Here is a 13,248-nt window from a genome sequence, read left to right on the forward strand (position 1 = left end):
CCAGGGCAGTGGGACAGATCAGCCAGGATCAGAGGGTATAACAGCCTGGGTCCAGACCTCAAAGGCCCTTGAAGGCCAGGCAGAAATGGACTTGGATATTGATTGAGAGCCTGAGTATCTGGTACATACTTCTCTATGCTGCAGCATCTTTTCCACTAAAGGAAGCAGTGTGTGGATTGGAGCTATACTCTGAAGTCATGGTGGTACCCCATGACCCACCATCCCTTGCAAAGCTCATTCTGAGCCTATTTTTCTATACCTTGTGGTTCATCTGCCAATCAGGGGTAGTTATAAGAGTGGCCAGGCAGAGTCTTCCAATACAAGGGCACAGCCTGGCAGGAGAGCCCCTGGGGCTTCTAGACAGAGGAGCTGAAACAGACTGGGCCTCTGTCCTTGGTAGAAAGCACCTGCCTAAGGCTGCCAGGCCTGGGAGTGGTCCTGAAGCAGAGCTATGGTCTGGGGCAGCATCTACATCCAAGGAATTGCCTCCAAAAGACAGGCCCGGGGCAGCATTGGCCAGCAGGGGTAAAGATGGAAGATCTCTCCCGGCCTAGCTTTGTGCCTATGTCTAGCCAGCTTGGTCATATGGCCTCTTCTATGGGCAGCTAAGGCCTTCACCTGGTTCCTATTTAGGGCATAGTTCCCAGATGCTAGCTGAGAGACTGAACCCAATTTGTATTTATGTTGCTTTCCAGAAAAGGCAAGGGCTGGGGTGGGAGCTGCTCCAGAGAGCCTGGCCCTCTGTCTCTGAAGGTGTCCAGGGACAATCCCAGCAAGGAGTTCTCAGCCTCTGTGTAGAAAAATCAGACTTGGGGCTGGAGAGATGGTTCAGTGGTTAAGAGCACCGACTGCTCTTCTAAGGGTCCTGAGTTCGGGTCCCAGCAGCCACATGGTGGCTCGCAACCACCTGTGGTGAGATCTGACACCCTCTTCTGGTGTGTCTGGGGACAACTACAGTGTACTTTCATATAATAAATAAATCTTTAAAAAAAAAAAAGAGGAGAGAGAAGAAAAATCAGACTTGCGGTTTGTGGAGTGATGGGTACCACTCTTCCAGGACAAACAAGTTTTATGGACTCAGAAGCTTTCAAATCACAGAACACCCTCTTCAAGAAACAGGTGAACAGCTTGGAGATAGCTCAGAGTTAGGTAAAGTTCTTGCCTCATAAACACAATCCCATGGCCTGTGTCTTAGTCAGGGTTACTGTTGCTGTGATGAAACATGAGCAAAAGCAAGTTAGGAAGAAAGGGTTTATTTGACTTACACTTCCACATCACTGTTCATCATCAAAGAAAGTCAGGATAGGAACTCAAACAGGGTCATGGAGAACTGATGCAGAGGCATGGAGGATGCTGCTTAGAGTAGGCTCAGCCTACTTTCTTATAGAACCCAGGACCAATACTCTAGGGGTGGCCCCACCTACAATGGGCTTGACTCTTTCCCATCAATTGCTAATTAAAAGAATGCCCTAAGCCAGGCAGGGCAGTGGTGGTGCATGCCTTTAAACCCAGCACTTGGGAGGCAAAGGCAGGCATATTTTTGAGTTCAAGGCCAGCCTGGTCTAGAGAGTGAGTTCCAGGACAGCCAGGACTACACGGAGAAACCTTGTCTCGAAAAACAAAAACAAAACAACAACAACAACAACAAAATACCCTATGGGCTTGCCTACACCCCCATGTTATAGAGACATTTTCTATGTTTTTTTAAGATCTATTTATTTAGGGAGGAGGGGATCGGGAGTTGTCTGAGGGGAAACCAGGAAAGGGGATAACATTTGAAATATAAATAAAGAAAATATCTCATAAAAAAGATACATATATATGTATATATACATTGTAGCTGTATTCAGACAAGAGAACATCAGATCTCATTACGGATGGTTGTGAGCCACCATGTGGTTGCTGGTATTAAAATTCAGGACCTCTGGAAGAGCAGTCAGTACTCTTAACTGCTGAGCCATCTCTCCATCCCAGAGACATTTTCTTATATTTTTGCTTATTGAGCCTGGCCTTTAATGTCTGAGCCATCTCTCCAGCCCAAGGAGGCATTTTCTTAATTGAGGTCCCTCCTCTCTAATGAGTTTAGCTTGTGTCAAGCAGACATAAACTATCCAGCACATTATGTTTTGCTATGTTTAAAACAAAAACAAACAAACAAAACAAAACAAAACACACCACATAGTGGTGGCACATGCCTTTAACCCAACACTTGGGAGATAGAGCCAGATGGATCTCTGAGTTTGAGGCCAATCCTGGTCTATGGAGTGAGTTCCAGAGCATCCAATGCTACACAGAGAAACCCTCAAAAACCAAAACAACAACAAAAATGTAACCCACTACTTGTGCCTGGTGAGGTCATTTCAAAACCAACAAAATTTCTAGCAGAATTCTCAATACTCAGCCATACCCAAAGAAGCTTCCTGTTGCAGCATTGTGGAAAGCCACAACTGGTCAAAATGTAGAGAATTGACCATGGAGTGCCCAGACCCAGTGGATAAGTCTAAAATATAATCCTGACACCCAGGGCTCAAGACCCATCACAGAAGAGAGTGTGGAAAGACTGGAAGAGGCAGAAGATCAGGGCAGGATACGGGTGGCTGTCTGTTTCAAGATAGTCTTTTATGTTTGACAATGGAGCATCACTCAGAAATATCTCAATAATATCCTTGCCTAGACAAGACTTAAAAAAATAACACCACCTATTGACATGCCAACATGGATGAATATGGTGGTTTGAATAGGCTTGGCCCCCATAGATTCATCTGCTTGAATGCTTGACCATATGGAATGGCACTATTAGGAGATGTGGCCTTGTTGGAGGAAGTGTGTCACTGTGTAGGTGGGTTTTGAGGCTTCCTATGTTTATCCCCTTCTGCTGCCTTTGGATCAAAATGTAGAACTCTAGGCTTCTCCAGCACCATGTCTGCCTGCCTGCTGCCTTTCTTCCTGCCATAATGGTAATGGACTGAACCTCTGAACCTGTAAGCCGGTCCCAATTAAATGGTGTCCTTTATAAGAGTTGCCTTGGTCATGTGTCCCTTCACAGCAATGAAACCCTAACTGAGACAGAAGTTGGCACGGAGACTGGAGTGTTGGGGTATTGGCCATGATTTTTGTTTGGAGGAATGTGGAATGCTTTACGTGGGGCTTAATGGGTTATCTCAGAAACATGGAAGACAGCTGTACTGGGGATGATTTGAACTGTGGGGGCCTGGCTCAAGAAGTTTCAGTGGAGAAGAATTTTAGTATTTTGCCTAGAGATCATTCTTGTGATATTTTTGAAGAACATAGCTACTTTTTGCCCTTGTCTGAAGAATCTGCCTACCAGCAGAGTGTCTTGACCCAGAAGCTTCCAATAATGACACAGAGATAATTATTTATTATAGCTCAGGCTTTAACATAGCTGTTTTCTAACTAGCTCATGTAGCTTAATTAACTGCTTTATCCTAATTTAAATTCTGCCCAGTTACCTCTCTTTCAGCACCAGCACCTGTTGTTTCTTCTTCTGTGTCTGGCAAGTTCCCATCATGCCTGATTCTTTCCCAGAGTTCCAATCTTGCCCAGAAGTCCCGCCTTTCTTCTCCTGCCCTGTTATAGGCCATCAGCTCTTTATTATACTAATCAGAAAGTGTTAGAGAAGAATGTATACAGAATGAGATAGGTGATGCTTCATAAAAATAACAATACCAAAATCCAGACAGTACTCTGCTCTCAAAATCAACATTTGAGGAATACAAAGACAACCTTTACATAGTGTCTAAGAAAATTATCTCAGGGCTAGAGAGATAGCTCAGTGGGTAAGAGCACTGACTGCTCTTCAGAAGGTCCTGAGTTCAATTCCTAGCAACCACATGATGGCCAACAACCATCTGTACAGCTACAGTGTACTCATATATATAAATTAAATAAATTTTTTAAAAAAGAAAATTATCCCAGTACTGTTTGATGCTAAAATGAAGAGTTTTAGATTAATTACATTGAGGAAGGAAATCTCAAAACAGCCTAGCATAGACTTAGTCCTGTTGTTCACTCTTATGAAGAGTGTTTTAATCAAATGTAGCAAGCTTAGAAAGGAAAAAATACAAAATGTATAGCTCAAGTATAAAAAGGAAGTACAATGGAGCTAAATCCTGTGTTCAAGGATGTTAAATGGAATTAAGGGAGTGGTGATCTCAGGGCAATTTACAATAATAATTTGTATTATCCATAAATAGAGGGCACACCTGTGATCCAGATCTTGAGGCTGTAAGACACAGGCTTTTGATCCAGATCTAGAGGCATAGTGGTCATGCTTATAAAGATACTGTGAAAAGAAATTAAAGAAAAGCTTAGGTCCAGGCGTTGGTGGTACACCCCTTTAATCCCAGTACTCAGGAAACAAGGACATGCAGCTCTCTAAGATCAAGGCCAGTCTGTGATCCTCCCCCCCATGCCCCCTCTCACCCCTACCCCTGGGGTTGTTGGCCACTGGCCCACAGAGACAAAGGGAGCAGAATCAATTAACAGGCTTTCAGACAACCCATGGAAGTGTCGACATTTTGGGATCACATTTCGGGATCAGCTTGGAGAAACAGATCAACTTTATTTGGGGTGAATCAAGAATTATATAGTTTTGGGGAAGGGGGTAGGAATATCTGGGATGGGCAAAGGTCATTGGATGAAGGCTAAGGTACTGAGATACCTCATTCGCATGGAGAGGCATTTCAAGAACCTCAGGTGCCTGCTCAACAGGCTTCTTATCAGAAGAAAGGGTGCTGAACCTGTAATCTAACCTAGGCTACAATGTGACATTCTTCAAAAAGAGAGTGTGGGGTTTCAAGGTCCCTAGACAAAGTCAGAGAAGGAGAAGGTAGAGGGAGCCTGCCATTTTTCACTGAGCTTGGGGCTTTCTGGTAATGTCAGACGTCGACCTTAGCAGCAAGGTTTCTCCACATCAGTCTATAGAGCAAGCTTCCAGAACAGCCAAGCTCAATCAGAGAAGGAAATTATGGAATGTAGTGCTCGTGAATTATGCCACAAGAGGAACCAGCATGGAATTGGTGAGGTAGAGCAAGTTCAAACTTGAGACCAGCAGGAGTAGAACCAGCCCCTTCCCTGTCCCTGGAACACCTTCTCTCCATGCTAAGCTTTACATACCGATGGCCTTCCTCCCCTGGGTATTCTCACGACCTTCCCCAAAATTATAAAACCCTTGGTTCACCCCAAATAAGGTGTCTATGTTCAAACCCACTCCAGCCCAATGAAGAAATATGAGCAAGCTAAGATCATCTCAGAGAGCCGCTTCATTAAAGATCATCGGAGAAGGCCCTCACCTAAAACAGCCATAGCACTGAGATTCTCAGAGTGACCTTCTCTCTCCCCACCCTGCTGGCACTCGCTCCCAACCAACTGGTATCTGGCTTGTGCCAGACTCCACTTCCCCCTTCCAGCCTGGAGGAGAGGTGGACTGTGGACCCCACTTGTTCCAGACTCTGCCTTATCCTCTGCTGGTGTGCTGGCAGTGTCCCCAAGAGGAGAGGTGGAACCTGGAACCACAATCAAAACCAGAACACTGGTGAAGATGTAACAGAATGAGGGGGCCATGTTCTGCAGAACTCGGCAGCTTCAGCCACATGGCTCTGGCTTTAGAGTCCAGAATAGAAGGGGTTAGTGGGACAATTGATGCTTGTTAGCTGGTGTTAAGACCAGCATCTCTGAAAAAAAGAAAAAATCGTCTGGGAAGTGTTTTCTGAGAGCACAAAGAAGCTGTGTTCCAGAGATAGATATCATGCTCATAGCCAGACTTGGTAGTGTGTAAGAGTCACCCATGTAGACTGGTCTTGAAGGCATGCAGTGGTCATGGAGAACCGTTAAAGCTTGGCACTCTGAAATGCCAGGAAAGGCCATTGATGAAGGTACAGCTTCAGTGGCAGTTGAAGGCCAATGACTGAAGGGGTCATATAAAGAAACCGAGGCTTGGCTCCATGAAGAGAGCTTGTGAGAGGCTATTGGTGAAGCCTAGTTGTAGAGGAAGACCCCAGTGTATTGGAGATGCCAACACCATGGGATAACCACCAAGAGCTCTGATTCCCCCTCCCAAGCAGTGTCCTTGTGGACAGTGAGCTCCAGGATGGCAGCTGAGCTTCCCCTGGAACCTGCCATTCATTCAGGGAGTACTCCACAGTCCAAGTGGCTAGCTGGGAGGCAGAAGGGTGAACATGAGTTTAGCAGTTAGTGTTAGGACCTGTGCAATGTTGGGCAGGTCACCCACTCAGAACCCTGTCAAATGGGATGATGGCTGTACCTTCCAGCAAGTGCGCTTCCTGGACAGCTATTTTGACTACTCCAGCCCCCAGCCATCCGGGCACTTTTGAGGAAGCTCAACTGCTTATAGCTCCATGAGGCACAGAAAGGCAATGAAGCAGGTGCTTGGGCTCCATGTCAGGGTACCAACACCCACCCAGCACCTCCAGCCATCCACCCTCTCTAAGATGCCTTGGCTCTGAGCAGGCTTCTTAGACAGGTTCAGGACCCCTAGCCTGCAGTAACCCTCAACTCCTTGCCTGTTATCACTCAGCACTCCAAGGCCTATCTCCTCAGAACCCCTGTCCTGCTGTCTAGGTTGCTATACAGCACAGCTTTGGGGCCTGTTGACCTTGTTTCAAAGCCACAGTTGGGCCTCATCATGACCCGTGACAGGTAGGGTCTCCATGTCTTCTGAAAGCCTGTTTCTTACATTGAAAATGGGTTAGTGGCTAGAGACATGGCTCAGTGGTTGAGAGCACTGGCTGCTCTTCCAGAGGACCCAGGTCCCAGCACCCACAAGGCAGCTCCAAGGGACCAGATACCTTCTTCTAGATTCCTTGAACACTGCACATAAGTGCTACAGAAATGTATCATACACATAAGAAGTAGAAAAAAAAACTGAAAAAAAGACAAGAAAAGAAAATTAGGTGGGTTAGTGACTTCCCCTGTAAGTGTGCTTTAAAATAAAACATGGAAATGGAAGACCTCCAAAGGCCGAGACAGGAGATCAACTGGCTAGGGAAGGCCCAGCCCTACAGAGAAATGGACAGAAGGATGGACAGAGGATCTGGCACAGCTGGAGGTGGTCACAAAAGCTGGTTAGCTGTGAACGTTGGTGCCACTTCTCATTATAAATCAGGCTTTTTGTTTAAGCATGCTATTTATCTATTTTGAGACAGGGTCTTACTCTGTGGCCCTGGTTGGCATGAAACTTACTATGTAGACCAGGATGGCCTCATATTCAAGGAGATCTGCCAGTCTTTGCCTCCCCAGAGCTGGAATTTAAGGTGTGTGCCACCATGTGTATGTATTTAGCCAGAAGACAGCGTTGGAGCTCCAGAATGGGTGCTGGGAACTGAACCTGGGTCATCTGGAAAAGCAGCAATCGTTCTTACCAGCTGAATTATCTCTCCAACTCCCCAAACGAGACTTATCCCGAGTGATCAAGGATTCCTTGGTAGAAGTAACTTTTCCAGACCCCAGCACCTGCTCATCCCCAGGTACAAGAACCTCCTTTTAGATTCTCTAACCCGCATACCAGCCAGAGGCAACCTGATTCTCTGTGGTGACATGGAAGAGAAGGGATAGGAGAGATGGAGGTCCAGGGAGGGACTGGAGGAGCGACTTGACTTTCCTGCCAGTCTCAGAGTCTACTGCCACCAAGAAGAGTACTGCAGGTGGCGTCGGGGTCCCTGGGTAACAGAATGTCCAGGATCTCCATCTGGAGCGTCCCCATGTCCACCTAGACTCAACACGGGTGGCGGTGACTCTAAACTCTGCTGGGGCAGGAGTACTGCGCAGGCGGCTGGGCAGAGAGACGGGGGAGATCAGCCCAAAGAAGCGCTCGGTGAGCGGCGCGTGCGCGCGGCTAGGCGGGGTCACGTGCGCGCGCCGGGCCTTGGACACTAGGCCGACGTCCCAGGTCCAGTCGCCTGCGCCCGGCGGGGAAGGAGGCCGAGCTTGTCCCCAGCTCGCGCACCGGGGCCCGCCCCTCGCACCTGCGGGCGAGCTGGGCGGGGCCGGGGCGGGGCCGCGCTGTCTCCGCCCACCCGTCCCGAGCTCCGGGAGCTCCGGCGGAACCGAGCAGCGAGGCCCCAACGGCCAGGAGCGCGGCGAGGCGAGGCGCGGCGCAGACAATGGGAGCGGCATTGGCGACGGCCGCGGAGCTCCGGGCCTGGCTGGGACCGGAGGCCGCGCCATGAGCCCCGCAGCCGGACGCCCCGCTGCGCCGTGCGCAGGCCGAGGCGAGCGGCCTCTGCGAGCCCTGGGCCGCGCCCTGGGGCTGGCGATGAGCTGCCGAGGCTGAGGATGATGGTAGATTGCCAGGTGAGTCGGCGTGCGGCCCTGTACCGGTGGGTGTGGACGAGGCCCGCACCCACCCGGAGAGCGAGCGGGGCCGCGTCCACGCAGAGCGTGCACTTAACGCTGTTCCGCGTCCAACCTGTCTTAGCACAATCGGGAAACTGAGGTCTAGAAAGAGGCATGCCAGGTGGGCGGAGACCAACGGAGAAGGGAAGGCTTCCGGCCCCTGGGGTCAGGGCTCAACCCTCGCGTAGGGTTTGCTTTGGGAATGAGTCTCCTGAGGTCCTGGTGAACACTGGCTAACCCCCTCCTATGGAACCTACCCAAGCAGAGCGCACACCCCTACTCACTCTCGATAGATCCTACAGACTTCCTAGGTTTCCGAGGAGGGTGGAACAGTGGAGGTGGTGTGGTGAGGTGGAAGAAGAGGCGGGAGGCAGCCCTGTCTTGGGGCTGAGGCGTCCAGTCTCCTAGCAACATTGGGGGTACCCATTGTACGGGAGGCGCTGATGGACAGAGAGATGCTAAGACTCTCAGGGTCTGCTTGTCAGGGGCCATCCTCAGACTAGCCTGGAGGGCAGGGCGGAGGACCTTCGTATGGAGGAGGCTGCTCAGGCGACCTCAGTTTCCTCCTTTGCACTTTAGGATGCTTGGCTTTTGTGACTCCTCCCCGCCCCCGGGGGGGCTCCAGGGGCCTGTGGAATGTCTTTTGGCTTTGGTTCTCCTTCTATGACCGATTACCCATAAAAATTCTAGGAAAATGCCTTCCCCCTGGTGGACTTGCTGAGCAGAGAAGCAGCCTTAGGGCTTGAGTGACTTAATAGCCAGGGTTACTCAGAGGGAGGCAAAACTCTAAACCATTCCTCCAGGGTCCAAGGACAAGACCACCCTAGTTAGAATGTGGTTCTTATTTGGAAATGGGGTCAGGGTCATTGCCTAGACTGAAAGAGGAGGCCTCCTGAGTGAACCAGACACAGCCCCAGAACATCAGAAGGAAAGAGGGGCGAAATGAGGCTACTGAGGTCTTTGTGGTAACCCCTGAAACCTACACGTCTTGTTCTGTTGCCCAGCTGGGGCCTGGGAGACCTGCTACCTTGACAACCCGCAAACAAAAGGTTGTGTTTTGTTTTCAGGGTTTCTTGCCTGGGGGCTGTAGTGCCGGTACTGGCCACTGGGGGGCAGCAGTGTCCTTGTACTCAGTGGAGCAACTGCGGGGGAGGGGGCAGAGTTCCAAGAGTCATTCTTTGGGTGTTGTGTGTTCCACTCTTCCAGGCCTCCCCCAACTAGCATCCCTGTCCTCAAAGTGAGCTGGGTGTAAAGGCCCTTGGCTTCCTCTTGTCTTTTCACATAGAACTTGCATGCCTGAACTCCAACCAGTGGCTGCTTTGCACCTGGGTGTGGCTCTTAAAATGATGGCTGTAGGTAGGTCCTACCCTTTGGGAATGCCTAAGAATGCAAGAGGAGAAGCAGAAGATATGCTTATCTTCTAAGGTGTGAAAGTCTGCCCCTGACTCACAGCTAACAGCCCCCAGACCTTGATAATAATCTATTTCGTGTTACAAGACCCAGGCTGGTTGAGCTGGGAAGAACCACCTTGGAGCTCATTCTACTGTGATTGGTAGGATCCAGTAGGGCCTTGGGCCTCAGATCCATGTTGACCATGAGAGAGACCTCTGTGGGTTCTTTGCCATGTGGACCTGCCTTTCTGTAGGACAACTCATAACATCAGAACCTGCTTTCTCAGAGTCAGGCAGGGAAGATGGAGGGCCAGGAGGAAACAAGAGAAATCCAGTAAGACACAAGATATTTTCTAAACAGAATATTGGTAGTGACCTTGTGGTCACAGTATTTGCTGGTTGGAAGCTAGTCAAGTCCAGCATGCTTCAGGGGATAGGGTTAAGAAAGGTGGGGGTCAGTGGGAGGCATTATGGGTTGATGTGTGGGCTGAGCAGACTTAGTATGCAGGCCATTGGGAGGTGTGTGCCAGAGTGGCACATCTGACTTTGCTTACTTGTCAACCCTCCAGTGTGTAGACTGGGAGAGGAGACCAGGAAAGGACATAAGTGTCCCTGCACCACTGCCAGAGCCAGACTTGCTGTGGGTTATATCCCTGCCACTTTCCATCCCCACCCACAATTCTTCCAACTCTTAAGGTTGAGTTTTAGTCACAGCTGACAGCAGTCCCCAAGTGTTACAGTGTCATCTTACATACACACAGTCAAGTAGAGGCCAGAATGAGCCTCCACTGTGTTCATGGGAGACCAGATAGGCCCTGAGAGGACAACAGAGGACAGAGATTGGTGAGCCACATGGCCTTTAACCTCCTGAGATTGAAGGGTGAGAGATATGGCAATATGGAGGTTGGTTGTTCTAGCACCAGGGTGGCTATGAGCAGCAGGAAGCCCCCTCACCTGCTATTGCCTTCATTGCTGTCACCCCTGTCTCCACACCTGCTGCTGTCTCTTGACTTTTTTCTTTTTCCACTTTCAGGTATGTGTGCTATACATATATGTGCATGTATGTGTTATGTATGCATGTATTTTGTTTGCTTTTTGTAATTTTGAGACTGGGTCTCTATCTAGCACTAGCTACACTGGAACTCACTGTGTAGACTACAGAACTCACAGAGATCCTCTTCTGAGTGCTGGGAACTCCAACACACTGGGCATGGATGTATGTGTGGGCACATGAATATGGTAAGTGCTATACTCATTGAGGGAGGCAGGGTCTCAACTAATATGGGTGGTCTTGCTGGCCAGCTTGCTCTGGAAATCCCATCTCTACCTTTTGAGGCTAGATTTTTATCTGTCTGGATAGCCACACCCATCAGACATTTGCCTGAGCCATGGAGGTGCTGGCCCTGTAACCACTGAGCCATTTCCCCAGCTTCTGACTTTTATGGTTGTCTGAATTTGGTGAAGTAGCAGAGATGGAGAGCCATTCATCCATTTGCTTGTGCATCTCATAGGTTAGCCACACCGGAGAAGGCAGGAAGAGCAGTGCAGAAAGCTGTCAGGGAGTAAGACAGGAGTCAGAGAGGTAGGCATGACAGTGACGAAAAGGTCACAGGCCTGGTCGTTGTGTTAGTGTCCTGTGGCTGCTCTTGTGGGATACCATATACTGAATGACCGTGTGCAACAGAAACCTGCTCTCCTGGTTCTAGAGGCCAGAAGCCTAAAAAGCAAGGCATCAACACCCCTGAGTCCTATGCTCAGGCTCTAGGAGAGCGTCCTCCTTGCCTCTTCAGCTTCTAGCATAGCTGTAGTCCTTAGCTTTAAATCCCCCCTAAACATGTCACTCCAAGTCCTCTGCCTTCCCAGGGATGCCTCTGTGTGTCTGTCTGGTTGTCTCCATTACTATAAGGATAGTGCGTGCGTGCGTGTTTGGATGAGCCCTGACCTTAACCCATCCCAGTCTAGCCTTGTGTTGACTGTATCTGCAGGACCCAAGGTCTTTTGGAAGGACACAGCTAATCCAGAGCCCCTCAGCTTGAGGGTATAGAGAAGGCTAGGTTCCTTCAGGTATTAGGGGGCATTTGAGGATGTGGTAGGAATTTCACCACTGTAGGAAGGTTTGAGGCATAAGGCTTGGAGGCATCAAATGGTAGCACCAGCAGGTGGCACTGTGACCTCTGGTGTGGAAGTCCAGTTCTGCACTGCCCTGTCCTGAGTTTCCACCAACGCTCACCTGGTTGCCAGGAGACAAAGCAAACTGTAAACAGGTCAGGAGTCATCACTGGTGACACACACTGAAGGAAATCAGAATCAGAGCAGGCAGGCAGCCGTTGAGGAGGACACCTGAGTTCATCTCCCACCCCTCTCCCCAACACACATACCTTGGGGCCTGGGCTTTGTTTCCCTCTGGATCTTCACCAGTAGTAAGTTGTCCTGGCCTACTGCAGTTTCCAGACAGCTCTTATTTCCCACAGGCCACAAGAAGTAGCCTTAGGGAAAGGTGGACTGCTTGTACAGCACCTGACTGGCAGGGACCTTGTCCTCAGCCTGTCCCAAAGGGTGTGTGTACCCAGCTTGGCCTGCTGCCCTTGTTCTTCGTAGATGCCGTTCCGTATGCAGAGTGGTTAGTACAGTGTGGAATGGCTCCACATCAGTGAGGTAGGTCAGTTACCTGTAGTGGAGGCCATTTCTCCCAGTCACTGTTCTTTGTCTGCACCCCATATGAATGATGCTGGGTACAGTCTTGGCCTTGAGCTCATGGTCAATTGCCCACTGACTAAACCAGTTAAAAGAGAGCTATGTGCACATGGCCTCAAATGAAGAGCCCTTCAGCTTGTACATAGGACCAGGGGCTGGTCTGATGGGACAAGGTCTGACTGAGGCCCCAGGACCTGAGCTTAGCTTCCGCTCTGCCGTCTGAAGTGTGGTGGGTGAGGATCCCATGCCAGGGAGTGGTGCAGTCCTGACAGCCCCTGATTCTACTTTAGCATCTCCTCATCTGCCCAGAGCTCTGTGAGGCAGCTGCTTGCTGTCTGTCCCCTGTTCGCTTCTCCCTGGGGGCTGGTACCTTACTTCCAACCAATGCTGGTTGGCTGGGCATGGGGACAACCCCTAGTTGGGTAATGGCAAGCCCCAGGTGATACTCCTTTACAGACAAGCCAGGAGGGGTCAGGTACCAGGGCTAGAGCTGAGAATGCCTTCCGGTTATCCTGGGCTTCCAATGATCAGAGCCCTGGCGGGGCTGCCCTGAGTGGGTGGTTAGCAGGAATGGAGACGCACACCAAGCTAAACAGTTTTTTCATCCCCTTAAGTTTAATGAGGGCCTCAATTTTGCTTTCTGTGTTGTTGGGTCTGGAGCCTTAAGAGAATCCTCTTTTAGAGGGCCACGGTAGCCCACGACTGTAATCCCAGCTGAGGCAGGAGAATTATGAGTTCAAAGTCATCCTAAGGTACACTGTGACACCTGAGTCATCATCCCCCCTCCCCC

General features: G+C 49.8%; 1 protein-coding gene and 1 long non-coding RNA gene across 4 annotated transcripts in view; one reads left to right on the forward strand and one right to left on the reverse strand.

The window, feature by feature from the left end:
• Window positions 1-3,335: 3,335 nt before the first annotated feature.
• LOC116089899 lies at window positions 3,336-8,990 on the reverse strand. The gene is made up of 3 exons (XR_004118498.1): window positions 8,658-8,990; window positions 4,224-4,303; window positions 3,336-3,617 (listed from the first exon to the last, which is right to left on the reverse strand). It is a non-coding gene; the product is annotated as an uncharacterized LOC116089899 (long non-coding RNA).
• The window catches only part of Ralgds (ral guanine nucleotide dissociation stimulator), a 39,454-nt gene continuing 34,156 nt past the window's right edge, over window positions 7,951-13,248 (forward strand). Inside the window, exon 1 of one of the 3 annotated variants that reach the window (XM_031369531.1) lies at window positions 7,951-8,331. In XM_031369531.1, coding sequence (XP_031225391.1) covers window positions 8,314-8,331 — 18 coding nt within the window. In that variant the 5' untranslated portion in view covers window positions 7,951-8,313. The remainder of the gene's footprint in view (window positions 8,332-13,248) is intronic. The other 2 variants (XM_031369532.1, XM_031369530.1) reach the window with 2 other exon arrangements.

This window comes from Mastomys coucha, unplaced genomic scaffold, assembly GCF_008632895.1.
Source record: "Mastomys coucha isolate ucsf_1 unplaced genomic scaffold, UCSF_Mcou_1 pScaffold15, whole genome shotgun sequence".
Classification (NCBI taxonomy): domain Eukaryota; kingdom Metazoa; phylum Chordata; class Mammalia; order Rodentia; family Muridae; genus Mastomys; species Mastomys coucha.